Source organism: Zonotrichia albicollis, chromosome 34 (genome assembly GCF_047830755.1).
Source record: "Zonotrichia albicollis isolate bZonAlb1 chromosome 34, bZonAlb1.hap1, whole genome shotgun sequence".
NCBI classification, from domain to species: domain Eukaryota; kingdom Metazoa; phylum Chordata; class Aves; order Passeriformes; family Passerellidae; genus Zonotrichia; species Zonotrichia albicollis.
This window is the reverse complement of record NC_133852.1, coordinates 2,220,364-2,245,856: the sequence shown is the minus strand read 5'-3', so window position 1 is coordinate 2,245,856 and position 25,493 is coordinate 2,220,364. Positions and strand designations below refer to the sequence as shown.

The 25,493-nt window shown below is 55.6% G+C and overlaps 4 protein-coding genes across 6 annotated transcripts in view; 2 read left to right on the top strand and 2 right to left on the bottom strand.

Moving 5' to 3' along the window:
- The window catches only part of PLCB3 (phospholipase C beta 3), a 28,930-nt gene extending 16,692 nt beyond the window's left edge, over positions 1 to 12,238 (bottom strand). Inside the window, 12 exon segments of the mRNA XM_074531054.1 lie at positions 555 to 637; positions 1,967 to 2,124; positions 2,862 to 3,008; positions 4,295 to 4,461; positions 5,569 to 5,669; positions 6,329 to 6,404; positions 6,535 to 6,588; positions 7,070 to 7,149; positions 7,677 to 7,817; positions 9,195 to 9,263; positions 10,628 to 10,705; positions 11,775 to 12,238. Of these exon segments, the coding sequence (XP_074387155.1) occupies positions 555 to 637; positions 1,967 to 2,124; positions 2,862 to 3,008; positions 4,295 to 4,461; positions 5,569 to 5,669; positions 6,329 to 6,404; positions 6,535 to 6,588; positions 7,070 to 7,149; positions 7,677 to 7,817; positions 9,195 to 9,263; positions 10,628 to 10,705; positions 11,775 to 12,041 (1,421 nt within the window). The 5' untranslated portion in view covers positions 12,042 to 12,238.
- A 21-nt stretch (positions 12,239 to 12,259) lies between these two features.
- Positions 12,260 to 15,564, top strand: PPP1R14B (protein phosphatase 1 regulatory inhibitor subunit 14B). The gene is made up of 4 exons (XM_074531081.1): positions 12,260 to 12,648; positions 13,406 to 13,489; positions 14,643 to 14,675; positions 15,204 to 15,564. The coding sequence occupies exons 1-4, from the start codon at positions 12,379 to 12,381 to the stop codon at positions 15,270 to 15,272; spliced, it is 456 nt and encodes a 151-aa protein (XP_074387182.1). The 5' UTR covers positions 12,260 to 12,378; the 3' UTR covers positions 15,273 to 15,564.
- A 51-nt stretch (positions 15,565 to 15,615) lies between these two features.
- Positions 15,616 to 19,628, bottom strand: FKBP2 (FKBP prolyl isomerase 2). Of its 2 annotated transcripts, XM_074531082.1 has the most exons (6): positions 19,505 to 19,628; positions 18,364 to 18,510; positions 17,714 to 17,826; positions 16,918 to 16,964; positions 16,366 to 16,401; positions 15,616 to 15,826 (listed from the first exon to the last, which is right to left on the bottom strand). In XM_074531082.1, exons 1-6 carry the CDS (start codon positions 19,514 to 19,516, stop codon positions 15,765 to 15,767), a joined length of 417 nt encoding a protein of 138 aa, XP_074387183.1. In that variant the 5' UTR covers positions 19,517 to 19,628; the 3' UTR covers positions 15,616 to 15,764. The 2 variants fall into 2 exon arrangements, with proteins under 2 accessions (XP_074387183.1, XP_074387184.1); XM_074531083.1 differs by lacking the exons at positions 18,364 to 18,510; positions 19,505 to 19,628 and adding an exon at positions 18,132 to 18,269.
- On the top strand, positions 19,532 to 25,061 carry MRPL11 (mitochondrial ribosomal protein L11). 2 transcript variants are annotated; one of them, XM_074531079.1, is made up of 8 exons: positions 19,532 to 19,673; positions 20,334 to 20,395; positions 20,912 to 21,005; positions 21,488 to 21,654; positions 22,176 to 22,352; positions 22,579 to 22,659; positions 22,846 to 23,074; positions 23,593 to 23,688. In XM_074531079.1, the coding sequence occupies exons 1-7, from the start codon at positions 19,647 to 19,649 to the stop codon at positions 22,952 to 22,954; spliced, it is 717 nt and encodes a 238-aa protein (XP_074387180.1). In that variant the 5' UTR covers positions 19,532 to 19,646; the 3' UTR covers positions 22,955 to 23,074; positions 23,593 to 23,688. The 2 variants fall into 2 exon arrangements, with proteins under 2 accessions (XP_074387180.1, XP_074387181.1); XM_074531080.1 differs by lacking the exons at positions 19,532 to 19,673; positions 20,334 to 20,395; positions 20,912 to 21,005; ... (2 more) ...; positions 22,579 to 22,659; positions 22,846 to 23,074 and adding exons at positions 23,316 to 23,503; positions 23,775 to 23,868; positions 24,275 to 24,434; positions 24,848 to 25,061.
- The last annotated feature ends 432 nt before the right edge of the window (positions 25,062 to 25,493 follow it).

Sequence of the window (25,493 nt, the reverse complement as noted above, 5' to 3'; positions counted from 1 at the left end):
ATTTTGGGGTAAATTTTGGGGATTTTGGCTCACGAGTCCACGTGGTTCTCGAAGCTCAGGATCACTGGGGGTTTTTGGGGTTGTTTTGGAGTAAATTTTGGGGTAAATTTTGGGGATTTTGGCTCACGAGTCCACGTGGTTCTCGAAGCTCAGGATCACCGGGGTTTTTGGGGTTATTTTGGGGTAAATTTTGGGGATTTTGGCTCACGAGTCCACGTGGTTCTCGAAGCTCAGGATCACCGGGGTTTTTGGGGTTATTTTGGGGTGGATTTTGGGGATTTTGGCTCACGAGTCCACGTGGTTCTCGAAGCTCAGGATCACCGGGGTTTTTGGGGTTTTTGGGGTGATTTTGGGGTAAATTTTGGGGATTTTGGCTCACGAGTCCACGTGGTTCTCGAAGCTCAGGATCACTGGGGGTTTTTGGGGTTGTTTTGGAGTAAATTTTGGGGTAAATTTTGGGGATTTTGGCTCACGAGTCCACGTGGTTCTCGAAGCTCAGGATCACCGGGGTTTTTGGGGTTATTTTGGGGTAAATTTTGGGGATTTTGGCTCACGAGTCCACGTGGTTCTCGAAGCTCAGGATCACCGGGTACGGCGACGTCTTGAAGGCGCTTTCGGCGATGGCCTCGATCACCTCCTGCCGGCGGGGCCGAAAGCACCAAAAGTGACCCAAAAACCCCAAAATCCACCCCAAAAACAGCCCTGGGACCCCAAAAACCACCCAGGGACCCAAAACCACCAAAAGTGACCCCAAAATCCCAACAATCCACCCCAAAACAGCTTCAAAACCAACCCCAAAACAGCCCTGGGATCCAAAACCAAACAACTGACCCCAAAACCCCAAAACTGACCCCAAAACAGCCCAGTGACCCAAAAACCCCAAAAAACTGGGGCGGTTTTGGGGCAGTTTTGTGCTGGGTTTTTGGGGTGATTTTGGGGCAGTTTTTGGGGCGGTTTTGGGGCAGTTTTTTGCTGGGTTTTGGGGCGGTTTTGGGGGTGATTTTGGGGTGAATTTGGGTGGTTTTGGCTCACCCTGAAGGGCACCTCGGTGGTCATGGTGAAGCCGTGACTGGGGGGTTTTGGGGCAGTTTTTGGGGCAGTTTTGGGGCAGTTTTTGGGGCGATTTTGGGGCAGTTTTTTGCTGGGTTTTGGGGCAGTTTTGGGGGTGTTTTTGGGGTGAATTTGGGTGATTTTGGCTCACCCTGAAGGGCACCTCGGTGGTCATGGTGAAGCCGTGACTGGGCGGTTTTGGGGCAGTTTTTGGGGCAGTTTTGGGGCAGTTTTTCGCTGGGTTTTTGGGGTGATTTTGGGGGTGATTTTGGGGTGAATTTCGCTGTTTTTGGCTCACCCTGAAGGGCACCTCGGTGGTCATGGTGAAGCCGTGACTGGGGGGTTTTGGGGCAGTTTTGGGGTGGGTTTTGGGGCGATTTTGGGTCAGTTTTTTGCTGGGTTTTGGGGCAGTTTTGGGGGTGATTTTGGGGTGAATTTGGGTGATTTTGGCTCACCCTGAAGGGCACCTCGGTCGTCATGGTGAAGTCGTGACTGGGGGGTTTTGGGGCAGTTTTTGGGGCGATTTCGGGCCAGTTTTTCGCTGGGTTTTTGGGGTGATTTTGGGGGTGTTTTTGGGGTGAATTTCGCTGTTTTTGGCTCACCCTGAAGGGCACCTCGGTGGTCATGGTGAAGCCGTGACTGGGCGGTTTTAGGACGATTTTGGGGCGGTTTTTGGGGCGATTTCGGGCCAGTTTTTTGCTGGGGTTTTGGGGCAGTTTTGGGGCAGTTTTTGGGGTGAATTTCGCTGGTTTTGGGGTTACCTTGAAGGGCACCTCGGTGGTCATGGTGAAGCCGTGACTGGGGGGTTTTGGGTCAGTTTTTGGGGCGATTTTGGGGCAGTTTTTGGGGCAGTTTTTTGGGGTGATTTTGGGGGTGTTTTTGGGGTGAATTTCGCTGTTTTTGGGGTGAATTTTACCTTGAAGGGCACCTCGGTGGTCATGGTGAAGCCGTGCGTCACCAGCGGCTCCTCCTCCGGGGGCCGGCCCTGCCAGCAGTCGAGCTCGACGCAGCGGCAGCCGCTGAGCAGAACCTGCCGGTACATCTCGGCCGAGGAGAGCCCGGTCAGCTGCCCGGCTGCGGCCAGAGAGACCCCAAAACGGGAGGAAAAAACAGAAAAATCGCATTGGGTATGGCGGAAACACAAAAAACCCCGAGAAAATCCGATGGGGAACGGCTGAAATACGAAATATCCCAAAAAACCCCCAAAAAATCCCATCTCGGCCGAGGAGAGCGCGGTCAGCTGCCCGGCTGGGGAGGGACAGGCCCCAAAAATCAGAAAAATCAGAAAAATCGCATTGGGTATGGGGGAAACAAAAAAAACCCCGAGAAAATCACATCAGGAATGGCTGAAATACATAAAACCCCAAAAACCCAAAAAAAACGCAAAAAAACCCCAAAAAATCCGATCTTGGCCGAGGAGAGCGCGGTCAGCTGCCCGGCTGGGGGCAGAGAGACCCCAAAAAGGGAGGAAAAACCAGAAAAATCAGATTTGGTATGGCGGAAGCAAAAAAAAAACCAAAAAAATCCCATTAGGTATGGCTGAAATAGAGAAAACACAAAAAAACGCCAAAAAAACCCCAAAAACCCCAATTTCCATCCCAAAACCCCGCCCAGAGACCCCAAACTTTGGGATTGAGCCCCAAAACCACCCCAGAGACTTTGGGGTCGGGTTTGGGGTTTTTAGGGTGTGATTTTTGGGATTTTTTGGGGGGTTTTTTGGGGGTTTTTGGGGGTTTTGTATTTCGGGCATTTTTTGGGGCAGAATTTCGGGGTTTTTTGCGTTTGGGGGTTTTTCGGGGCGCCGTTTCCACCTGTCAGGTAGGTGTTGTGCGAGGAGTTGATGAAGTAGCTGCACAGGGGCTGGGTCATGTCCTGGTGCAGCCCCAGCGTCTCGGGGGGGACGATCCCGTTCTCGTCCCCGCCCAGGTAACGGCAGAAACCCTCGAGGGAGAGCTGGCCTGGACCCAAAAACGCACAAAATTAACCCAAAATCACCCCCAAAATACACACAAAACCATCCCAAAATCACCCCGAGAGAGAGAGCTGGCCTGGACCCAAAAACGCACAAAATCAACCCAAAATCACCCACAAAATACACACAAAACCATCCCAAAATCACCCCTTGAGGGAGAGCTGGCCTGGACCCAAAAACGCACAAAATCAACCCAAAATCACCCCAAAATACACACAAAAATCACCCCGAGAGAGAGAGCTGGCCTGGACCCAAAAGCGCACAAAATCAACCCAAAATCACCCCCAAAATACACACAAAACCATCCCAAAATCATCCCGAGAGAGAGCTGGCCTGGCCCCAAAAACACACAAAATCAACCCAAAATCACCCCCAAAATACACACAAAAATCACCCCGAGAGAGACAGCTGGCCTGGCCCAAAATCACCCTAAATTAACCCAAATTCATCCCAAAAACACCCCCAAAATCAACCCAAAATCCACCCCTTGAGAGATAGCTGGCCTGAGCCAAAAATGCACAAAACCACCCCAAAAACACCCCCAAAATTACCCAAAAATCACCCCTGGAGGGACAGCTGGCCTGGACCAAAACCCCCAACACCCAAAATGCCCCAAAACGCCTGGATTTCACCCCAAAATCCCCGGATTTCACCCCAAATCTGCATACCCCTTTCTCTAAAGGTCCTGTTTGGTTCATAGCACTCGATCAGAGCCTGCGCCCCCTCGGGGTCCAGCGGGGGAACAGGAGCCCCAAAACTGCCCCAAACTCCCTCAAAATCCCCCCAAACTCACCCAAAATGCCCCAAAACCCCCGGATTTCACCCCAAAACCCCCGGATTTCACTCCAAATCCCCGGATTTCACCCCAAAACCCCCAGAATTCACCCCAAATCCCCGGATTTCACCCCAAACCCGCGTACCCCGTTCCCTGAAGGTCCTGTTGGGTTCGTAGCGCTCGATCAGCGCCTGCGCCCCCTTGGGGTCCAGCGGGGGGAACAGGAGCCCCAAATCTGCCCAAAATCACCCCAAACCCACCCAAAATGCCCCAAAATCCCCGGAATTCACCCCAAAACCCCTGGATTTCACCCCAAATCCGCGTACCCCGTTCCCTGAAGGTCCTGTTGGGCTCATATCGGTCGATCAGCGCCTGCGCCCCCTCGGGGTCCAGCGGGGGGAACAGGAGCCCCAAAATCCCCCCAAACTCACCCAAAATGCCCCAAAACCCCCAGGATTCACCCCAAAATCCCTGGATTTCACCCCAAATCCCCGTACCCCGTTCCCTGAAGGTCCTGTTGGGTTCGTATCGGTCGATCAGAGCCTGCGCCCCCTCGGGGTCCAGCGGGGGGAACAGAACCTCGTTGAGTCGGGGGTCTCGCTGCCGCCCGTTGACGAAACCGCGCAGCTGCTCCCGGCTCACGTACGGCTTGCCCGCGGCGCCGCTGCCAGCGCCAAAAACACCCATTTCCACCCAAAAACACCCATTTCCACCCAAAAAACACCGATTTCCACCCAAAAAACACCGAATTCGACCCAAAAAACACCGATTTCCACCCAAAAAACACCGAATTCGACCCAAAAAACAGCAAATTCGACCCAAAAACCAGCAAATTCGACCCAAAAAACACCGATTTCGACCCAAAAAACAGCAAATTCGACCCAAAAACCAGCAAATCTGACCCAAAAAACAGCAAATTCAACCCAAAAAACACCCATTTCCACCCAAAAAACACAGAATTCGACCCAAAAAACAGCAAATTCCACCCAAAAAACAGCAAATTCAACCCAAAAAACAGCAAATTCGACCCAAAAAACACCGATTTCGACCCAAAAAACACTGATTTCGACCCAAAAACCAGCAAATTCAACCCAAAAAACAGCAAATTCAACCCGAAAAACACAGAATTTGACCCAGAAAACACCCAATTCAACCCAAAAAACACCCAATTCAACCCAAAAATCCATCAAAAATGGGCAGGAAATAAAAATAAATCCGGAAAACAACATCCCAAAAACACCCCGAAAACCTCAATAAACGCACCAAAAACCCCAAAAAAACCACCCCAAAAATCCCAATAAACACCCCAAAAGTCAGCAGTAAATCAAAGATAAATCCCAAAAAACCCCACCCCAAAACGCACCCCAAAAACCACCCTAAAAAACCCCAAAAAAATGGGCACAGGAGCAGCCCTAAAAACAAAACCATTCTGACGAAAACACCCCAAAAAACACCCCAAAAACCCCAAAATCAGCACCAGAACGGCTCCCAAAACCAATCTGAAAAAACACCCCAAAATCCACCCCAAAAACCACCCAAAACCCCCAATAAACAGCCCAAAAACCCCAAAAACCATCCCAAAAACTATCTCAAAAACCACCCCAAAAACCCCAAAAAACAGCCCAAAAATCAGCATGGGAACGGCCCCAAAACCAAAACAAACCTCAAAACAAATCCCAGGTTTTTGGGGGAATTTTGGGAGATTTTGGGGGGGGATTTTCAGGGGATTTTGGGGTTTTTTGGGGGGATTTTGGGGCATTTTGGGTCTCACATCTCCAGCAGGATCTTGTCCAGCTCCGGCCTCAGGCAGAGTTTGCTCAGAAACCTCCAGAAGGTCTCGAACGGGAAAAGCTCCAGGGGGATGGCGGCGCCCTGGGGACCCAAAACCACCAAAATTTACCCCAAAAACCCAGAAAAACCCCCACAACCCAAAAACCCCCAAAAAAACCCCAAAAATCCCCAAAAACCCACCCCAAAACCCTGCAATTTTTGGGATCCCTAAGTTTTGAGATCCCCAACATTTGGGACCCCCAATTTCTTGGGATCCCTGATTTTTTGGGACCTCCAATTTTGGGACTCCCATTTTATTGGAACCCGTGATTTTTTGGAATCCCCAATTTTGAGATCCCCATTTTTTGAGACCTCAATTTTTTCGGGATCCCAAATTTTAGGACCCCCAATTTTGGGACTGCCAATTTTTTTTAGGACCCCCAATTTTGGCCCCCTATTTTTTGAGACCCCCAGTTTTAGTCCCCCATTTTTTGGGACCCCCCAATTTTGGGATCCCAAATTTCAGGACCCTCAATTTTGGGACCCCCATTTTTTTTGGGATCCCCAATTTTGGGATCCCCAATTTTGAGACCCCAGTTCGAGCCCCTGTTGTTTTTGGGATCCCCATTTTTGTTTTAGATCCCAAATTTTTGGGACTCCCAATTCTGGCATTCCCTATTTTCAGGATCCCCCCCAGATTTTGTCCTTCCCCAATTTTGGGACCCCAAATTTTGCCGTTTTTCCCCCGTTTTTGGGCCCACCCGGCCGCAGCCCAGCCCGCAGGACTCCAGCGCCGCCTCCGCCCTTTTCTTGTCGGCCGAGAACATCTTCAGGATGCTGCCAAAAAAACCCAAAATTTCGGGATTGGGACCCAAAAAAAAAACCCCAAAAATTCGGGGAGGGGTCCCCAAGATTTGGGGGATTCATTTTAGGGGGAAAAAAAACCAAAATTTTGGGGTTCTCTCACTTTTTGACAGGGATGCTCCCGTCCGGGTTCAGCTGCAGCGTCAGCTTCGTGTACCTGGGGATTTGGGGAAATTTGGGGGATTTGGTTTTGGGGATTTTTGGGGCATTTTGGGGGCAATTTCCAGGAAGATTTGGGAAAATTTTATGGGAATTTTTGGGGGGGATTTTGGGGAGGATTTTGAGTGAATTTTAGGAGGGATTTTGGGGAAGACTCCGGGGTGATTTTAGGGAATTTTAGGGGGATTTTGGGATTTTGGGGCAGTTCCTGTGGGGATTCTGAGGAGATTTGGGGCAATTTCAGAGAAATTCTTGGTGGGATTTTGAGGGGATTTTTGGGATGATTTCTGCAGGATTAGGGGCTCGTTTGGGGAGGATTTTGAGAGGAATTTTGTGGGAGATTTGGGGGCGATTTTTGGGCTGATTCTGGAGGGGTTTTTGGGGTGATTTCAGGGGGGTTTTGGGGAGATTCTGGGGGGATTTTGGGGGTGAATTCAGGGGTTTTTTTGGGGTGATTTCGGGGATTTTGGGGTACCCACGCCTTCCTGATCAGCGTGTTCCGGGACGGGTTCCGGGCCAGGATGTTCGTGGCCAACCTGAACAGCTCCTCTGTCCACACCTGCACGCCCGAATTTGGGGACCAGAACCCCCCAAAAACCCCCCAAAAATCCCCCCAAATGCCCCCCAAAACCTCCCCAAAAAACCCCCCCAAAATCCCCCCCAAAAACCCCCAAAATCCCCCAAAATCCCCCCCAAAAACCCCCCAAAATCCCCCCACACCCAGGGTGGTCTCAGCACCCCCAACCCCCCCCAAATCCCCCCAAAATCTCCCCAAAACCTCTCAGGACCCTCCCCAAACCCTCAACCACCCAAAAACGAACTCCAGAACCCCTCAAAGCCCCCAAATCCCCCCAAAATTACCCCAAATCACCCCAAAAGGTCCACATCCCAGAAATTCCTCTTTAAAACCGCCCCAAAACCACCCCCAGATCTTCCAAACCCCCCAAATCCTCCCCAAAATCGCCTTGAAATCCCCCCAAAAGCTCCCGAACCCCCCAAAATCACCCCAAAATCCTCCCAAAAGCTCCCAAAATCCCCCCAAAATCCCCCCAAAATCCCCCAGACCCCAAAGCGCCCCCTGCCCACCTGGGCCTCGCCGTCCTGCACGGCCACCAGGCTGAGGAAGCCGAGGGTGACGGGGTCGGGGCCGTGCACCACGGTCAGCAGGCGCTGGGGAGGGGGCCCCCCGGGCACCCCGAAACTGAGCGCGGCCCGGGTGCGGGGGTCCTGCCGAGGGAGCCCAAAATCGGGGGAAAAATGGGTGAAAAACGGGTGAAAAATGGGTGAAAATGGGTGAAAAACGGGTGAAAAATGGGTGGAAAATGGGTGGAAAATGGGCAAAAAATGGGTGAAAAATGGGCGAAAAATGGGTGAAAAACGGGTGAAAAATGGGCAAAAAACGGGTTAAAAATGGGTAAAAAATGGGTAAAAAATGGGCCAAAACAGGGTGAAAAATGGGTGAAAAATGGGTGAAAAATGGGTGAAAAATGGGCAAAAAATGGGCCAAAACAGGGTGAAAAACGGGTGAAAAATGGGTGAGAAATGGGCAAAAAATGGGTGAAAAATGGGCCAAAACAGGGTGAAAACAGGGTGAAAAATGGGTGAAAAACGGGTGAAAAACGGGTGAAAAATGGGGTGAAAAATGGGCGAAAAATGGGTCAAAACAGGGTGAAAAATGGGTGAAAAACGGGTGAAAAATGGGCGAAAAACGGGTGAAAAATGGACGAAAAACGGGTGAAAAACGGTTAAAAATGGGTGAAAAATGGGTGAAAAACGGGTTAAAAATGGGTGAAAAATGGGTGAAAAATGGGTGAAAACAGGGTGAAAAATGGGTGAAAAACGGGTGAAAAATGGGTAAAAAATGGGTGAAAAATGGGTGAAAAAACGGGTTAAAAACGGGTGAAAAATGGGCCAAACAGGGTGAAAAACGGGTGAAAAATGGGTGAAAAATGGCCAAAACAGGGTGAAAAACGGGTGAAAAATGGGTGAAAAATGGGCCAAAACAGGGTGAAAAATGGGTGAAAAATGGGTGAAAAACGGGTGAAAAATGGGCCCAAAATACCCCCGGGCACCCCAAAACTGAGGGCGTCACGGGTGCGGGGGTCCTGCCGAGGGAGCCCAAAAATGGGTGAAAAATGGGTGAAAAACGGGTTAAAAATGGGTAAAAAATGGGTAAAAAATGGGCGAAAAATGGCCCAAAACAGGGTGAAAAACGGGTGAAAAATGGGCAACAAACTGGTGAAAAATGGGCCCAAAACACCCCCGGGCACCCCGAAACTGAGGGCGTCCCGGGTGGGGGGGTCCTGCAAAGGGAGCCACAAAATTCACCCAAAATGGACCCGAAACTGTCCCAAATGGGCCCAAACCCACCCAAAATTGACTGAAAATGCACCCAGAGACCCCAAAACGGCTCCAAACCCCCCAAAACGGGACCAGAGAGCCCCAAAAAAGACTCAAAGCAACCCTGGGGAACCCAAAATTGGCACCCCCCCCAAATCCCCCCTGGGACCCCCCAAATTCACCCCAGGACCCCCAAAATCCCCCCAAAATCCTCCCAAATCCCCCCAAAATCCTCCCCAAATCCCCCCAATTCCGGGGTCCCACCTTGGGGGCGCGGGCGAAGCGCCCGGTCCGCGTGTCCCGGACACTGCACAGGTCCAGCAGCTCCACCTCCTGCGGGACTCCAAAAAATGGGTCAGAAACACCCAAAAACGGGTCAGAAACCCCCAAAATCGGTCAGGGACCCCAAAAAATGGTTAGAAACACCCAAAAACGGGTCAGAAACACCCAAAAACGGGTCAGGGACCCCAAAAATGGGTTAGAAACCCCCAAAATCGATTAGGGACCCCAAAAACAGGTCAGGGACCCTAAACTTGGGTTAGGAACCCACAAAAATGGGTTAAGGACCCCAAAAATGGGTCACAGACCCCAAAAATCGGGTTAGAAACCCCCAAAAATGGATCAGGGACCACAAAAAATTAATGAAGGACCCCAAAATTGGGGTAGGAAATCCAAAAATGGGTCAGGGACCACAAAAAAATTAATAAAGGACCCCAAAATTGGGTTAGAAACCCTGAAAAATGGGTTAGGGACCACGGAAATGGGTCCGGGACCCCCAAAAGGAGGCGTTTCCGGGTGGGGGAGGGGCGGGGGCATTTCCGGGCCGGGTGGGGGAGGGGCGTGGGAAAAGCCGCCCCCCCCCCCCGCCCCTCCCAGGGGACCCCGCATCCGGGGGCGGGGGGGGGAGGGGCCCCAAAATTCCCCAAAATTTCCCCAAATTCCGGCTGGGGGGGCTGATAAGGGGGGGGAGGGGCTGATAAGGGGGGGACGGGGTGGGGGAGGGGTTTGGGGGAAATTTGGGGCTTTTTGGGGCTTTTTTGGGGGGTTTGGGGACGTTTTGGGGGCACTTTTGGGGTCGCTTTCAGGGAATTCTCTTTGGGGTCATTTTGAGGCATTTTGGGGCACTTTTGGGGCATTTTTGGGGTCGCTTTGGAGTCATTTTTGGGGCATTTTTGGGGTCATTTTGGGGCACTTCCAGGGTAAATTTTGGGGTCACTTTCAGGATGGTTTTGGGGTCAGTTTGGGACATTTGGGGGTCACTTCTGGGGTCTCTTTGGGGTCATTTGGGGTCTTTTTGGGGTCACTCGGGGTCATTTTGGGGCCAATTTTGGGTCGCTTAAGGGTCAATTTTGGGTCACTTTGGGGTCACTTTCAGGGCGGTTTTGGGGTCACTTTGGGGACATTTTGGGGTCGCTTCAGGGCCGTTTTTGGGGGCACTTTTGAGCCATTTTTGAGCCATTTTCAGGGCACTTTTTGGGGTCCTTTTGGGGTCACTTTGGGGACATTTTTGGGGGGATTTTGGGGCACATTTTGGGGGGATTTTTGGGTGGTTTTGGAGGGGTTTTGGGGCACATTTTGGGGGGATTTTGGGGGGATTTTTGGGTGGTTTTGGAGGGATTTTGGGGTGCATTTTGGGGGGATTTCGGGGTGGTTTTGGGGGGATTTCGGGGTGGTTTTGGGGGGTTTTGGGCTCTCACCGCGCTGGGCCCCGTCCAGTAGAGGAAGAATCCGTCGGGGTCGACCCTGAGCGTCACCGGGGTGTGGCTGGGGGGCTCCTGGGGACCCCAAACGCTCCTGAGACCCCAAAACCACCCAAAAATACCCCAAAAATACCCCAAAACCCCCCTAAAACCCCCCAAAACCTCCTGAGTCCCACAAAAAACCCAAAACCACCCCAGAAATACCCCAAAACCCCCCAAAACCCCCCAAAACCACCCCAAAAACCCCCTCAAAAAATCCCACCTAAAACCTCTCAAGCCCCCCAAAAACAACCCCCAAAACCACCCCAAAATCCCATCAAAACCCCCCAAAACCACCCCAAAATCCCATCAAAACCCCCCAAAACCATTCGGGACCCCCCAAACCCCTTCTTGAGACCCCAAAATCCCCCCTGAAACCCCAACGCCCCCAAAAATCCCCCCAAAAATTCCAAAAATCCCCAAAAAACCCCAAATCCCCCCAGGACCCCCAAAATCGGGGGAGGGGCCGCACCCCGAAAAGGAAGAGGGCCCCCCCCCTCCCCAACGGGGCGGATTTTGGGGTGAAATTGGGAGATTTTGGGGTCCCGGGGGAGCTGGGGGGGGCAGGACCCAATTTCGCGGATTTTGGCCCCAAAATCGGGGTCAGGTCGGGAATTGGGGGCACGGGGGGGGGGGGAATTGGGGAGATTTGGGGGGGGAATTTGGGTGATTTTGGGCAATTTTGGGGGTAATTTCGGAGGGTGATTTTTGAGGTCTCCCGGGGGTGATTTTGGGTGATTTCCGTGTAATTTTGGGGGGCGATTTTGGGGTAATTTCAGGGCGATTTTTGGGGTTTTCCGAGGTGATTTTGGGGGTGACTTTAGGGAGATTTTGGAGTAATTTTGAGTAAATTTTTGGGGTAATTTGGGGGTGACTTTTAGGGTTATTTCGGGGTAATTTGGGGGCGATTTTCGGGGTAATTTTGGTGTGGTTTGGGGGTCCCCCATGTTGTGGTAATTTGGGGGTAATTTTGGGATAATTTGGGGGTAACTTTGGGGTGATTCGGGGTGGTTTCAGGGTAATTTTTCAGGTGATTTTTGAGGTGATTTCGGGGTAATTTGAGGATAATTTTGGGGTGATTTCGGGGTGATTGGGGGTCGCTCACCTCCTCCCAGCGGATGAATTTGCTGCCCCGCACGAGCAGCTCGGGCACGCGCAGCGGCTCCAGCGGGAGCGCGGACGGGACCGGGACCGGAACCGGGAACGGATCCGGGACAGGAGCGGGGGCAGAACCCGGGACCGGCTCCGAGCCCCGGACAGGACCCGGAACCGGACCCGGGACGGGACCCGGAACCGGGACAGGACCCGACCCCGACCCCGACCCCGGCACCGGCACCGGCACCGGGAGCGGCACCGGGAGCGGCGCCGCCATCGCTGACCGGGACGGGGGCGTGGCCCGTAACCGCCAGGGGCGTGGCCTAACCAGGTGTGTCCTGAGGGGCGTGGTCGCAGCGAGAGGGCGGGACCGGAACTGGGCGTGGTCCTAATTGAGTGTGCGCGCAAGGGGGCGTGGTTGTGTCGGTGAGTGGGCGTGGTCAAAGCAACGCGGGGGTCGAATAGGGCGTGGCTCCGTGTGGGCGTGTCCTCAGTGGGCGTGGCCAGGACACAAAGGAGCCCCCGCGGCGGCGTCGCGCGGGGTGGGCGTGGCCCCGGCGGAGGTGGGCGTGGCCCCGGCGGGGGCGTGGCCGCTTCCGGTCGGTGGTCGCGGCATGGCGGAGCCGCGCGGCGGCCCCGGGCCCCCGGTGCCGGTGCCGGTTCCGGTGCCGGTTCCGGTGCCGGTGCCCGGCGGAGCCGCCCCCGCGCAGGGCGGGCCCCGCGTCTGCTTCGCGCCCGCGGCGGCGGCGGCGGCGGCACCGGAGGAGGGCCCGGGGCGGGGCCGCGGGAAGGTCACGGTGCGCTACGACCGCCGCGAGCTCCGCAAGCGCCTCCACCTCGAGGAGTGGATCCTGGGGCAGCTCACGGCGCTCTACGACTGCCCGGTACCGGGAACCGGAACGGGGGATGGAGACCGGGAACGGGCAACGGGAACCGGGAATGGGGGATGGAGACCGGGAACGGGCACTGGGAACGGGGAACGGGAACGGGGACGCGGCGGGGGGAGCACCGGAACCGGGATGGGGAACGGGGACCGGGACCGGGACCGGGATCGGGATCGGAACCAGGACCGGAGACGTGCGGGGAGAGGGGAGGGGTCAGTACCGGGATGGGAACGGGGACGGGACCGAGACACGGCGGGGGCGGCACCGGCACCGGGACCGGGGCACGCGGAGGGAACGGCGGGGCGGGATCGGGGCCGGCACCGGGACCCTCCCGGAACGGGGACCGGGGCGAGACCCCAACCGGGACCGGCTCCGGGACCCAAAACTGCCCCAAACCAGCGCCCGGAATGGCCCCAAAATCACCCCAAAACCACCCCAAAACCACCTCGAAGTCATCCCCAAAATCAGCCCAAATCACCTCAAAAATCACTCCAAAATCAACCCCAAAACCATCCCCAAATTATCTCAAAACCCTCCCCAAAATCGTCCCAATATCACCTGAAAACTGCCCACAAAATCACCTCAAATTCACCCAAAATCAATCCCAAAACCTTCTTTTGGGGTCTCTCCCCTGATCTGGGGTCCCCTGCCCTGATTTCGTTCTTTTTGGGGTTCCTTTCCCCTGATTTGTTTTTTTTGGGGTTTTTTTGTTCCTTTCCCCTGATTTTGGTTTTTTTGGGGTTTTTTCGGGCCCCAGGAGGAGGAGATCCCGGAGCTGGAGATCGACGTGGACGAGCTGCTGGACATGGAGAGCGATGGCGCCCGCAGCGCCCGCGTGCAGGTCAGAACGGGCCAAAAACGGCCAGAAACGGGCAAAAACCGCTCCAAAACTGCCAGAAACGCACAGAAACCACCCCAGAATGGGCAAAAACGGCAAAAAAACCACCCTGAAACAGCCAAAAATGGCCAAAACCAGAGAAAAACGGCAAAAATCCACCCTGAAATCACCAAAACCAGCTAAAAATGGCCAAAACCAGCCAAAATCATCCCCAAATCACCCTGGAACTGCCAAAAACCCACCCTGAAATCACCAAAAATGGCCAAAAGGACCCAAATTCAGCCCCAAAACCAGCAAAGAACCTAAAATCACCCTAAATAACCCCAAAATCAACCTAAATAACCCCCAAATCATCCCAAAATTATTAAAAATAACTCCAAATCATTCTGACCGCACCTAAAGCAGCCAAACACAGCGAAATCACCCCAAAATCATCCCAAAATTATTCTAAATAACCCCAAAACCACCCTAACAGCCAAACACTGCCAGAGCCACCCCAAAATCATTGCACAATCGGCCGAAATAACCCCAAAATCGCTCTGAAATCACCCAAAACCACCGGAAACCATCTGAAACCACCCGAGAAAACCCCAAAACCACCTGAAATCACCCCAAAAAACCCCAAACCACCTGAAATCACCTGAAATAACCCCAACACCGGAAACCACCCAAAAACCACTGAAACCACCCAAAAACCACTGAAACTGCCCTGAAACCACCCAAAATCCTCCTCAAAATCATCCCCAGAATCATCTCAGATATCACCCTAAAATCACCCCAAAACCACCCTAAATATCATCCCAAATATCCCAAAAACCATCCCAAAATCATCCCAAAAACCACAGCAAAATCACCCCGAAATCATCCCAAAAATCCACCCAAAAATCAGCACAAATCCACCCCAAAATGACCCCAAAATCACCCAAAAATCTCCCCAAAATGAATCCCAAAATCCCTTGGGGTCCCTCCCAGGAAGAATCCCCAAAATCCTCCAAAATTACCCCAAAAATCCCCCCCCAGAATGCGCCAGATTTCCCCAAAATGCTCCAAATTCCCCAAAATGCCCCAAATCCGGGCGCAGCTATGGGGGCGGGGTCTGGGGGTTCAGCCCCGCCCCCCCCCAATGGTGACCCCGCCCCCTTCCCCTCCCCCACAGGAGATCCTCGTTGACTGTTACAAACCCACCGAGGTGAGCGCGGTTTGGGGCCAATTCGGGGCATTTTGGGCAATTTGGGGCTTTTGGGGTGATTTGGGGGAAAATTTTGGGGGAAATTTTGGAGGATTTTGGGAGAGAATTGGGGGATGCATTTGAGGGGATTTGGGGAGGGGGGTTGGCAGATTTTGGGGCATTTTGGGCATTTGGGGGGATTTTTGGGGCATTTTGGGGGGTTCTGGGTTCCTTTTTTGGGTGGGGGTTCCCATTTTGGGGGATTTCTTTTTGGGGGGAATTTTTAAGGGGGGTATTTGGAAGATTTGGGGGAGATTTTGAGAGGGATCCCCAGGAGTTTTTGGGGGGAATTTTGGAGATTTTGGGGAGGGAATTTGGGGAGGTTTTGGGGTGATTTTTGCAAAGGGATTTCCGGGAAAATTGGGGGGAATTTTTGGGGAATTTGGGACAATTTCGGGGGGAATTTGGGGGGATTTTGTGGCGATTTCGGGGGGAATTTGGGCTGGGGAATTTTGGGGACCCCCTGACCCCCCTTTGCCCCCTCCCCAGGCATTTGTGGGGGATCTCCTGGAGAAGATTCGGGGGATGCAGAAACTCAACACCCCCCAGAAGAAATGACCCCAAAATTGGGGGAATTCCCCCCAAAATCCGGGGGAGCCCCCAGACCTCGGGGGGACCCCCCCAAATCCCACCCCCGCCCCAATTTTGGGGGGACTCCTCCATTTTTGGGGTCCCCCCCTGCAATGATAATCACCCCCCCACCCCCACTGGTTTTGGGGGGTCCTGGGAGGGATTTTGGGGGGAATTTGGGGGTTTTCGGGGTTTTTTATTTTAGTTTTTTTTAAATTCTGGGATGGGGGGGTTGGGGTTGTTTTTATATGGGTTTAATAAAAGCAGCTTTGACATTTTTTCCTTTTTTGTCTTTTCTCGCCCCCAAAAAAAAAAACCCGGCACCAAAACCTTTGGGTTTAACCCTTTATTGGCCCCAAAATTTGGGGGTTTTCCCACAAAAAGTTCCCCCAAAAAAACGGGGGGGACTCCAAAATCCCGGGTTTGTGGGGGAGGGTTTGGGGGAAATTTGGGGTAAATTCTGGGCGTTTTGGGGTCCCCCTAAAGCTCCGGGCGCCGCTCGATCTTCAGCAGCTCCACCTCGAAAATCAGCACGGCCCCCCCTAAAAACGGGGGGTCAGCGCCCCAAAATCCCACCCAAATCACCCTGAAATCACCACAAAATCCCCTCAAAATCATCCCCAAAATCACCCTGAAATCCCCCCGAAATCACCCCAAAAATCACCCCAAAATCCCCTCAAAATCATCCCCAGAATCACCCCTGAAATCCCCCCCAAATCACCCCTAAATTACCCCAAAGATCACACAGAAATCCCCCAAAAATTATCCCCAAAATCACCCTGAAATCCCCCCGAAATTACCCTAAAAATACCCCAAAATACCCCCAAAATTACCCCAAAAATCACCTGCAAAATTACCCCAAAAACTGCCCCGAAATCCCCCCAAAACTCACCCCAAAATCCCTCTGAAATTACCCCAAAATGCCTCTAAAATCACTCCAAAATCCCCCTGAAATTACCCCAAGAATTGCCCTTAAATTCACCCCAAAATCCCCCCAAATTCACTCCCCAAATCCCCCTGAAATTACCCCAAAATCCGGTATTTTTACCCCAAAATCCCCCTTTGGGGGCTCAGGTCTCACCTGGGATTTTCGGGGGGGCTCCTCGGTCCCCGTAACCTGGGGGGGGGAAATGGGGAGGGGTCAGCGGGGGAGTTTTGGGGATTTTCCCCCAATTTTGGGTCTTTTTTGGGTTTTTCCCCCATTTTTGGGGTGCCCCCATTTTAGGGACAATTTCCCCCATTTTGGGGTTTCTCTTTCAGTTTTTTTCCCCCTCCCCTCATTTTAGGGCCTCCTCACCCCCAATTTTTGAGATTTCCCACCCAAATTTTTGGGTTTTCCCCCCCAGTTTTTTTGTATTCCCCCCACCAAGTTTAATTTATTCTCTCCCATTTTTTCATTCCCACCCAAATTTGGGGATTTTTCCCCCATTTTTGGCATCCACCCCAAATTTTTTGGGTTTCTCCCCATTTTTGGGATCCCCACACCAATTTTGGGTTTTTCCCCCCATTTTTATTATTTCCCACCCAAATTTTGGGTGTTTTCCCCCGTTTTTAGGATTCCCTCCCAATTTTTAGGATTTCCACCCAAAATTTGGGGTTTTTGCCCCGTTTTTGGGTCGGTTTTGGGTCTCACCCAGCTCCGGGGGGATCACCAGCTTCCTCTTCTCCCCCTCGCACATCCTGGGGGGAGCAGGGGGGGTCAGGAGGGCCAAAATGCCCCAAAATCCCCAGAATTCACCCCAAAACCACAGAGTACCAAAATCCCCAGAATTCCACCCAAACTCCCGGGAATTCCCACCCAAAGTCTGGGAATCCACCCCAAAAACCCAAAGTACTGAAATCCCAGAGTCCCAAAATCCCTAGAATTGCCCCCGAAATCCCCGCATTTCCCCCCAAAATCTGGGAATTGCCCCCAAAATCCCAGAGTCCCAAAATCTGGGGAGTTCGCCCCAAAATTCCCCCCAAAATCCTGGGGTCGGTCGCCAGTTGGTCACTCAGGGATGGTCAGTGATGGTCAGTTGGTCACTCATTGGTCACTCAGGGTCACTCAGGGATGGTCAGTGATGGTCAGGGCTGGTCAGTGGTCACTCAGGGATGGTCAGTGGTCACTCGGGGGTCACTCAGGGATGGTCAGTTGGTCACTCACCCCAGCAGGCCCTGGTCCCAGCCCTTGATGACCTGTCCGGTGCCCAGGGAGAACACGAACGGTCAGTGATGGTCAGTGCTGGCCGGGGCTGGTCAGGGCTGGTCAGTGGTCACTCAGGGTCACTCAGGGATGGTCAGGGCTGGTCAGTGGTCACTCAGGGTCACTCAGGGATGGTCAGGGATGGTCAGTGGTCACTCAGGGCTGGCCGGGGCTGGTCAGGGCTGGTCAGTGGTCACTCGGGGGTCACTCAGGGTCACTCAGGGATGGTCAGTTGGTCACTCACCCCAGCAGGCCCTGGTCCCAGCCCTTGATGACCTGTCCGGTGCCCAGGGAGAACACGAACGGCTGCTCCCGGCTCAGGCTGCTGTCAAAGGGGGTCCCGTCCTCCAGCGTGCCCTGCCCAGTACGGACCGGTGTAAACCGGTGTAAACCAGTATGGACTGGTGTAAACCAGAATAAACCAGTATGGACTGGTGTAAACCAGTACGGACCAGTATAAACCAGTATGGACCAGTAAAAACCAGTACAGACCAGTGCAGACTGGTACAGCCCAGTGTGTGCCCCCAGTCCCTCCCAGTGCTCCCAGTTTATCCCAGTTTATCCCATTGTGCCCCAGTCTATCCCAGTCCATCCCATTGTGTCCCAGTCCATCCCAGTCCATCCCAGTCCATCCCAGTTTCCCCAGTTTCCCCGGTTCGTACCGTGTAGTGCAGGGTGAGCACGTCTCCCCGCTGCGATCTCTCCCCGCAGCACTCCCAGTCTGTCCCAGTCCATCCCAGGCTGTCCCAGTCTGTCCCAGTCCATCCCAGTCCCTCCCAGTCCATCCCAGTCTGTCCCAGTCTATCCCAGTTCATCCCAGTCTGTCCCAGGCTGTCCCAGGGTGTCCCAGCACTCCCAGTTTCCCCAGTATCCCCAGTTTATCCCGGTTCGTACCGTGTAGTGCAGGGTGAGCACGTCTCCCCGCCGCGATCTCTCCCCGCAGCGCTCCGGGCGCCGCCGCACCCCGATCTGCACCTTGCGGGGCTCGGCCGCCAGGGGGCGCTCGGGGGGCAGCGACAGCGCCAGCGCCAGCAGCAGCCACTGCAATTCACGGTGTTAATGTCATTAATTGGCATTAATTGGCATTAATGTCACCTTACTGACACCTTAACATGACCTTAACATCACCCCGAGTGTCCCTGAGTGTCACTGACAGCGCCAGCGCCAGCAGCAGCCACTGCAATTAACGGAGTTAATGTCATTAATTGGCATTAACTGTGATTAATTGTCATCAATGTCACCTTATTGACACCTTAACATCGCCCTGAGTGTCACTGACAGCGACAGCGACAGCGCCAGCAGCAGCCACTGCAATTAACGGAATTAATTGGCATTAATTGGCATTAATGTCACCTTACTGACACCTTAACATGACCTTAATATCACCCCGAGTGTCCCTGAGAGTCACTGACAGCGCCAGCGCCAGCAGCAGCCACTGTGATGAATTAATTTACTGTCATTTATTGTCATTATTGATGTCTTGCTGACACCTCAACATCGCCCTGAATGTCCCTGACAGCGCCGGTAGCAGCCACTGCCACAAATGACATTAATGTCACCCAAAATGTCACCCAAATGCCACTTATTGTCACCTTAATGCCACCTACTGTCATTTACTACCACTCAATGTCCCCTATTGTCATTTATTGTCACTTATTGAGACCCACTCAGTGTCTCCCATCGTCATTTATTATCATCTATTGTCACCCAATGTCCCTTATTGTCATTTATTGTCGTTTATTTTCGTTTATTCTCCTTTATCGTCCCCGTTGTCCCCCTCCGCCGCGGCCGCTGGGGGCCGCCGTGCGCGGGCGCGCTCGTGACGTCACAGGAGTCGCGGTGATGACGTCACTGCGTCCCAAACCCGCGGCCCCGCCCATTCCCCGCCCCAGGGACCCCCCCCGAGCCCCGAGCCCCCCTTCCCGGGCCTCCCGCACCCCCCCGGGACCCTCGGAACCCTCCCCGGCCCCTCCCGCGCCCCTCTCGCCCCCAGATCCGGTCTCAGGACCCCCAAATCCGCCCCTCCCCCCCGCACCTCCGCCGCCATCGCGGTTCCCGTTGGGATCACGTGACCACCGCCGCGCCTCTGATTCCGGTCACGTGACGCGCTGCTTCCTGCCGCGCGATTGGCTGCCGCTGGTCACGTGGCGCCGCGGCCGGAAGCGGAAGCGGCGGGGATGGCGGCGCGGCGCGCGGTTGCCATGGTAACGGCCGGGCCCCCGTGGGGTTAATTAACCCCCTAATCAGCGCTAATTAGCGCCCCCCTCCCCTTCAGCAGCGCTTCATTTGCATGTGGAGCCCCGGCGCGGCCGCCCCTCGGCTGCGGGGCTCGGGACGGCGTTAATTGGCGTTAATTAGTGCTGGGGGGGCAATTAGCGGTGTTAAGGGGTAATTAGTGCTAATTAGCGGGGCGCGATGGGACCGCGGCTGCTGGACATCGATCGCCACTGAATAAGTTGTCAATATTTTGCTAATTCACAAGCAGAACTAATCAAGGGCCTTATTAACAATAATTATGAGCTAATTAACATTAACTATTACCTAATTAGCATTAATTAACGGGTGGTTTGTTGTTATTTCATCACCGATAAATCGCTGTTTAATTAATAGAAATTAATGGCTTTATTAATAAATATCAGAAACTTAGAAGTAAGGAATAGCCTGAGTAATTCAATTAGCGATAATTAAGGACCAAATGCGTGGGAATTGCTGAGTTAATGGTACCTAACGTCCTGATTAACGGTAATTAACGCCGGTCACTCCCACAATCCTGAATTGTGGGTTTCGGAATTAATTAATGGTTAATTAGTGGTTAATTAAGGGCTAATTAAGGGTTAGTCGCTAATTAAAGGCGTTAATTGCAGGGGTCCTGGGCCGCGCCCCTCCCCGCACGCTGGGCCCGGGCCTGGAGGGGCCTCAGCACCAGGTGAGACCCAAAATGTCCCAAAACTGACCCAAAGTTTCCCAAAATCTCCAAAAACTACCCTAAAATGTCCCAAAATGCCCCAACATATCCAAAACCTGCCCCAAAACATCCCCAAATCCACCTGGGAACTCTGAATCCACTCCACGACATCCAAAAACTGCCCCACGATTCCCGAAACTGCCCCCAAATCCCCCAAAATGGCCCAAACTGCCCTGAAATTCACCTGAGAACCCCAAAAACTGCCCCCAAACTGCCCCAAATTATGCAAAAATTCACCTGGGACCCCCAAAAACTCCCCCAGGACCCCCAATTCTGCCCCCAAAATATCCCAAATCTGCCCCAAAATCCCCAAACTGCCCCAAAATATCCAAGACCTGCCTCAAAATATCCCAAAATTCACCTGGAACCCCCCAAAACTGCCCTTAAACTGCCCCAAAATGTCCCGAAACGCCCCCAAACTGCTCCAAAAATCTCCCAAAGTGTCCCGAAAAGACTCAAATTCCCCCCAAATTGCAGGCAGGCCCCTCCCGACCCGCACTCGGTGCTCGGGGTCCGTCCCGGGGCCTCCCCCAGGGAGATCCGCGCCGCCTTCCTGGCCCGCTGCAAGGAGGTACCGGGATGGACTGGGGGGAAAAAACCCGGCGGTTTTGGGGTGGAAAATGGCGATTTGGGGGACAAAAACGGCACCGGGAGGGACACAAATGGGAGGTTTGGGGATAAAAATGGGACTGGGATAAAAATGAGACTGGGACAAACTGGGATAAACTGGGAGGGGATTGAGGAGGACTGGGGGGGAAAACCAGGCAGGTTTGGGGTGAAAAACGGCGATTTTGGGGATAAAACAGAGAGGTTTGGGAACTAACTTGGGCCTGGGAGGGAACTGGGACAGACTGGGAGCGCTGGGGACCCCCTCGGACCCTACCAAGTGTCTCAGAGGGGTGTCCCGTATTTTGGGGACTCCTCTCCGCCCTTTTTTCCCCCTCCTCGGACCCCAAATTTTCCAGGAGGTGTTCTCACCTGTCAGAGGGGATCGTCCCCATTTTTGGGTCCCCTCCCTGCCCGTGTCCCCTCCCTGCCCGTGTCCCCCCCCAGGTTCACCCCGACGGGGACCCCTCGGACCCCTCCCGCCATGGCCGCTTCCTGCGCCTGGCCGAGGCCTACGCGGCCCTGAGCGCCCCCCGGGCCCCGCCGCGGGCCGGCCCCGAGACCCCCGCTCAGGACAGCGCCGAGACCCCGCCCCGGCCCGGGACCCCCCCCAGGTAACGGGTGTGGGGATGGGGAGGTCCGAGACAGGGGGTTTGGGGGTCCTGGGGTGGTTTTGGGGGGTCTCGGGGGTCCCAGGGTGGTTTTTGGGAGGGGGGGTCCCTGAGGGGTCCCATAGGGACTGGAGGATCCCAGGGTGGTTTAGCGAGTTTTGGGGGTCCTGGGGTGGTTTTGGGGAGGGGGGGTCCCTGAGGGTCAGGGGTGGGTTCTGAGGGATTTGGGAGGGGTCCCATAGGGTTTGGGGGGAATCTCATAGGGTTTTGGGGGTCCTGGGGTGGTTTTGGGGGCTCTCAGGGGTCCCTGAGGGGATTCTGGGGGTGTTTGAGGGTTGGGCAGGGGTCCCTGAGGGTTTTAGGGGGTTCCCAAGGAGATCCTGTGGGTGTGGGGGGGGCGGTCTTGGGGGTCTTATGGGGGTCTCTGGGGTCCCATGGATTGGGGCGGGGTTCCTGGGAGTCCCTGAGGGTTTTGGAGGGATCCCTGGGGGTCTCCCGGGGGTCCCACGGGTGCCCATTCCCAGCTGGGATCGGGAGCGGCGGCGCTGGGAGCAGAACCGGCGGCACTGGGACGAGAACCGGCGCTACTGGGAGCAGTTCCGAGCCCCCCGGGGCGCCCCCCGAGCCCCCCACCGGCGCCTGCTGGGGCTGCTGCTGCTGCTGATGGCGCTGGGCGGGCTGGCACACGGGCTGGCCTACAGGTGGGACTCCAGAAATGGGGCTGGGGGCTTGAGAAATGGGGCCGGCGCACGGCCTGGCATACAGGTGGGGGTCCGAAATGGGGCTGGGGGCTTCAAAATGGAGTGCATTTGGGGTGCATTTTGGGGTGAATCCCCCCGTATTTCGGGGCACATTTTGGAGTGAATCCCCCGTATTTCAGGGTGCATTTTGGGGTGAAAACCCCGGATTTTTTTGCCCCCTCCCCAGGTACGTGGCCGGGGCTCACACTGCCTTCCTGGACGAGCAGGACCGGAAGCTGCGCGCGGCCTACGAGAGAGCACGGAGCCGGTGGGCACCGGGGCAGGGGCACCGGGGGGGATCTGGGGGGTCCCGGGGGGTTAAAGGGGATTTTGGGGGAGACATTTGGGGTTTTTTGGGGACATTTTGGGAGTCTTTAAGGAGGGGGTGGGGGTGAGGAGGGATCTGGGGGGTCTCTGTCCCCCCCCCCCGTGACCTTTGACCCCTGTCCCTTAGGGCGGGGTCGCACGAGGAGCTCCTGAAGCGGCTGCGGGAGCGGAGGCGGGGCCGGCCGGGGGGAGGGGGAGGGGAAGGCAGCGAGGGGGGGGGAGGGGAGGGGTCCTGACTCGCCCCCCCCTCCCCCTCCCCCTCTCCGTCCTGCCCTCGGACCCCTCCCCCATCCCCCCAACCTCCTGCCCCTCCCCCCGCTGCCCCTCCCCCTCCGCGCTCCGCCGGGAGCCCCCAGGTGAGGCCGGGGTGGGGGAGGGGCGGGGATACCCCTGGGGAATCCCTGGTGGGGGAGGGGCGGGGAATCCCCCGGTTGTCCCAGGCCACGCCCCTCTTCCCTTATGAGTTTTCGCGCCCTTTTCTTGGCCACTCCCCTGTCCCCTCACGACCCTCCCCGCCCCCTCTCCGGCCACACCCCCTCCGCGCTCCTATTGGCTCGTTCGGCCACGCCCCTCCTTCCCGGGGCTCTGATTGGCTCCGCCGTTCCCGTCGTGCCACGTGACCGCCGGTCTCTCACGGAGCCGCCGCCATGTCGCGGGCGGCGCGCTCGGTCCGGGCCGCGGCCGGGGCCAGGTCGGGCCAGGCGGCGGCGCCGAGACCCGTCCGGATCCTCATCCCGGCCGGCGGGGCCGCGCCGGGGCCGCCCCTGGGGCCGGTGCTGGGGCAGGTGCGGGGAGGTTTGGGAGGAACCGGGGGGGTTTTGGGGTGTCCCGGTGCTTCCGGAACAGACCCCGACCCTCCCCGGTGCTTCCGCAGCGCGGGGTCTCCATTGCCGCCTTCTGCAAAGACTTCAACGAGCGCACCCGGGACATCAAACCCGGGGTCCCTCTGAGGGTCCGGCTGCTCGTGAATGTGAGTGGGGGGGGGCCGGTACCGGGATCCCCCCGGGGCACCGGGACCCTCCTGTGACCCCCCTGACCCCCCCCGTGCCCCCCCAGCCCGACCGGACCTACTCGCTGACCATCGGGACCCCCCCCACCTCCTACTTCCTCAAGGCCGTGGCCGGAGTGGAGAAAGGCTCGTCCAGACCTGGTCAGGGAGGGGTTCGGGGGTCCTGGGGGGGAATTTTGGATCCTGGGGGAAAATTGGGGATCCTGGGGAGAGATCTTGGGGCCCTGGGGGGATTCTGAGGTGCTGGGGGGCACTTGAAGGGTCCTGGGGGGATTTTGGGGGGGAGTTGAAGTCTCTGAGGGAGTTACAGGCGTTTTGGGGGGGGATTTTTGGGAGGAATTTGTGGGAATTTTGGGGGTCCTGGGAGAATTTTGGGGGGTTGAGATCCCTGAGGGAGTTTTGGATGTCCTGGGGGGGGGATTTGGGGGTCCCAGACCCACTGACCGCAGCCCCCAGGCCACGAGCCGGCCGGGGTGGTGTCCCTGGCGCAGCTGGGGGGATCAGGGGGTCTCAGGGGTGACCTGGGGATATTCTGGGGGTCCCGCAGGCCACGAGCCGGCCGGGGTGGTGTCCCTGGCGCAGCTGTTCGAGGTGGCCGTGGCCAAGCAGAAGGACCCCGTGGTGGCCACGCGGGGGACGCCGCTGCCCGCGCTGGTGAGATCCCTGGTGGGCTCTGCCCGCAGCCTCGGCCTGCTCGTGGTGCCCAGGTGGGACAGAACCCCAAAAACTGACCCCAAAACTGACCCTGAGAACCCCAAACCGGGACAGAAACTGACTCTGAGACCCCCAAAACTGCCCCAGACTGCCCCAAAAACACTCCCCAAACCATCCCCAAAACCAATCCCAAACCAGCCGCAAAATCCCTCCTCAAATCAGCCTTTGATCCCCCAAAATCAGCCCTTGATCCCCCCCAAAACCAGTCCCAAAACCCCTCCAGACCAGCCCCAAAAAGCAGCTCCTGAGCCCCAAAACTCTGCCCCAAACCCCCCACAAACAGCTCCAAGTCACCCCAAATGACCCCAAACCCCCCTGACTCTCCCAGGTTGAACCCCAAATGACCCCAAACCCCCCAAATGACCCCAAGCCCCCAGACTGACCCCAAGCCCCCCAATCTCCCCAGGCTGACCCCCCAGGCCGTGGCCGAGGCCCAGCGGCACCGCCGGGAGCTCCAGGAGGCCGCGGCGCCCCCTGGCGGGCAGGACGAGGACGAGGGGGGGGCCCGCAGGAAGTGACCCCTCCCCAAATACACCCCGAACATCGGGGACCCCTCCCCAAATAAAGAGTTCCTCCCACAGACCCATGTGGGGTTTGTAATTTGGGGAGGGGTCCTGAAACGTCTGGAGTCTCTTTTTGGAGTTGGGGTCTCTCTTTGGGGGGGGTTGGAGTCTTTTTTGGGAGGGATTTGGGGTCTTTTTGGGGGATTTGGGGTCTCTTTTCGGGGGTGATTTGGGGTCTCTTTTTGGGGGGTTTCAGGCTCATTTCTTGGGGGGATTCCCTCATTTTTGGGGAGGGGGCGAGTGGGAGTCCTTTGGGCCTTCATCTTCATCCTCCTCTTCCTTCCTCAACCTTCCTCCCCCTCCTTCTTCTTCCTCACCCCCCCTTTTCTGGCTCCTTCCTCGTCCTCATCTTCCTCCCCTCCTCCATCCCCCTTCATTCTCCATCATCATCATCATCATCTCCCCCTTTATCCTCACTCATCTTGCTCCTCCTCATCCTCAGCACCTTTCCAGCTCCTTCCTCTTCCTCATCATCCTCCTTATCCCCTT

Bases quoted from the DNA above. Each gene is read 5' to 3' on its own strand.
- PPP1R14B (XM_074531081.1), top strand. From the start codon at position 12,379: ATGGCGGAGCCGCGCGGCGGCCCCGGGCCCCCGGTGCCGGTGCCGGTT. The intron at 12,649-13,405 runs GTACCGGGAACC...TTCGGGCCCCAG, and splicing joins CGGCGCTCTACGACTGCCCG to GAGGAGGAGATCCCGGAGCT. The intron at 14,676-15,203 runs GTGAGCGCGGTT...CCCCCTCCCCAG, and splicing joins ACTGTTACAAACCCACCGAG to GCATTTGTGGGGGATCTCCT.
- FKBP2 (XM_074531082.1), bottom strand. The intron at 16,402-16,917 runs GTGAGACCCAAA...TCCCCCCCCCAG, and splicing joins GGTGATCCCCCCGGAGCTGG to GTTACGGGGACCGAGGAGCC. The intron at 15,827-16,365 runs GTGAGACCTGAG...CCCCGTTTTTAG, and splicing joins AGCCCCCCCGAAAATCCCAG to GGGGGGCCGTGCTGATTTTC.
- MRPL11 (XM_074531079.1), top strand. From the start codon at position 19,647: ATGGCGGCGCGGCGCGCGGTTGCCATG. The intron at 21,006-21,487 runs GTACCGGGATGG...GTCCCCCCCCAG, and splicing joins TCCTGGCCCGCTGCAAGGAG to GTTCACCCCGACGGGGACCC. The intron at 22,660-22,845 runs GTGGGCACCGGG...CCTGTCCCTTAG, and splicing joins TACGAGAGAGCACGGAGCCG to GGCGGGGTCGCACGAGGAGC.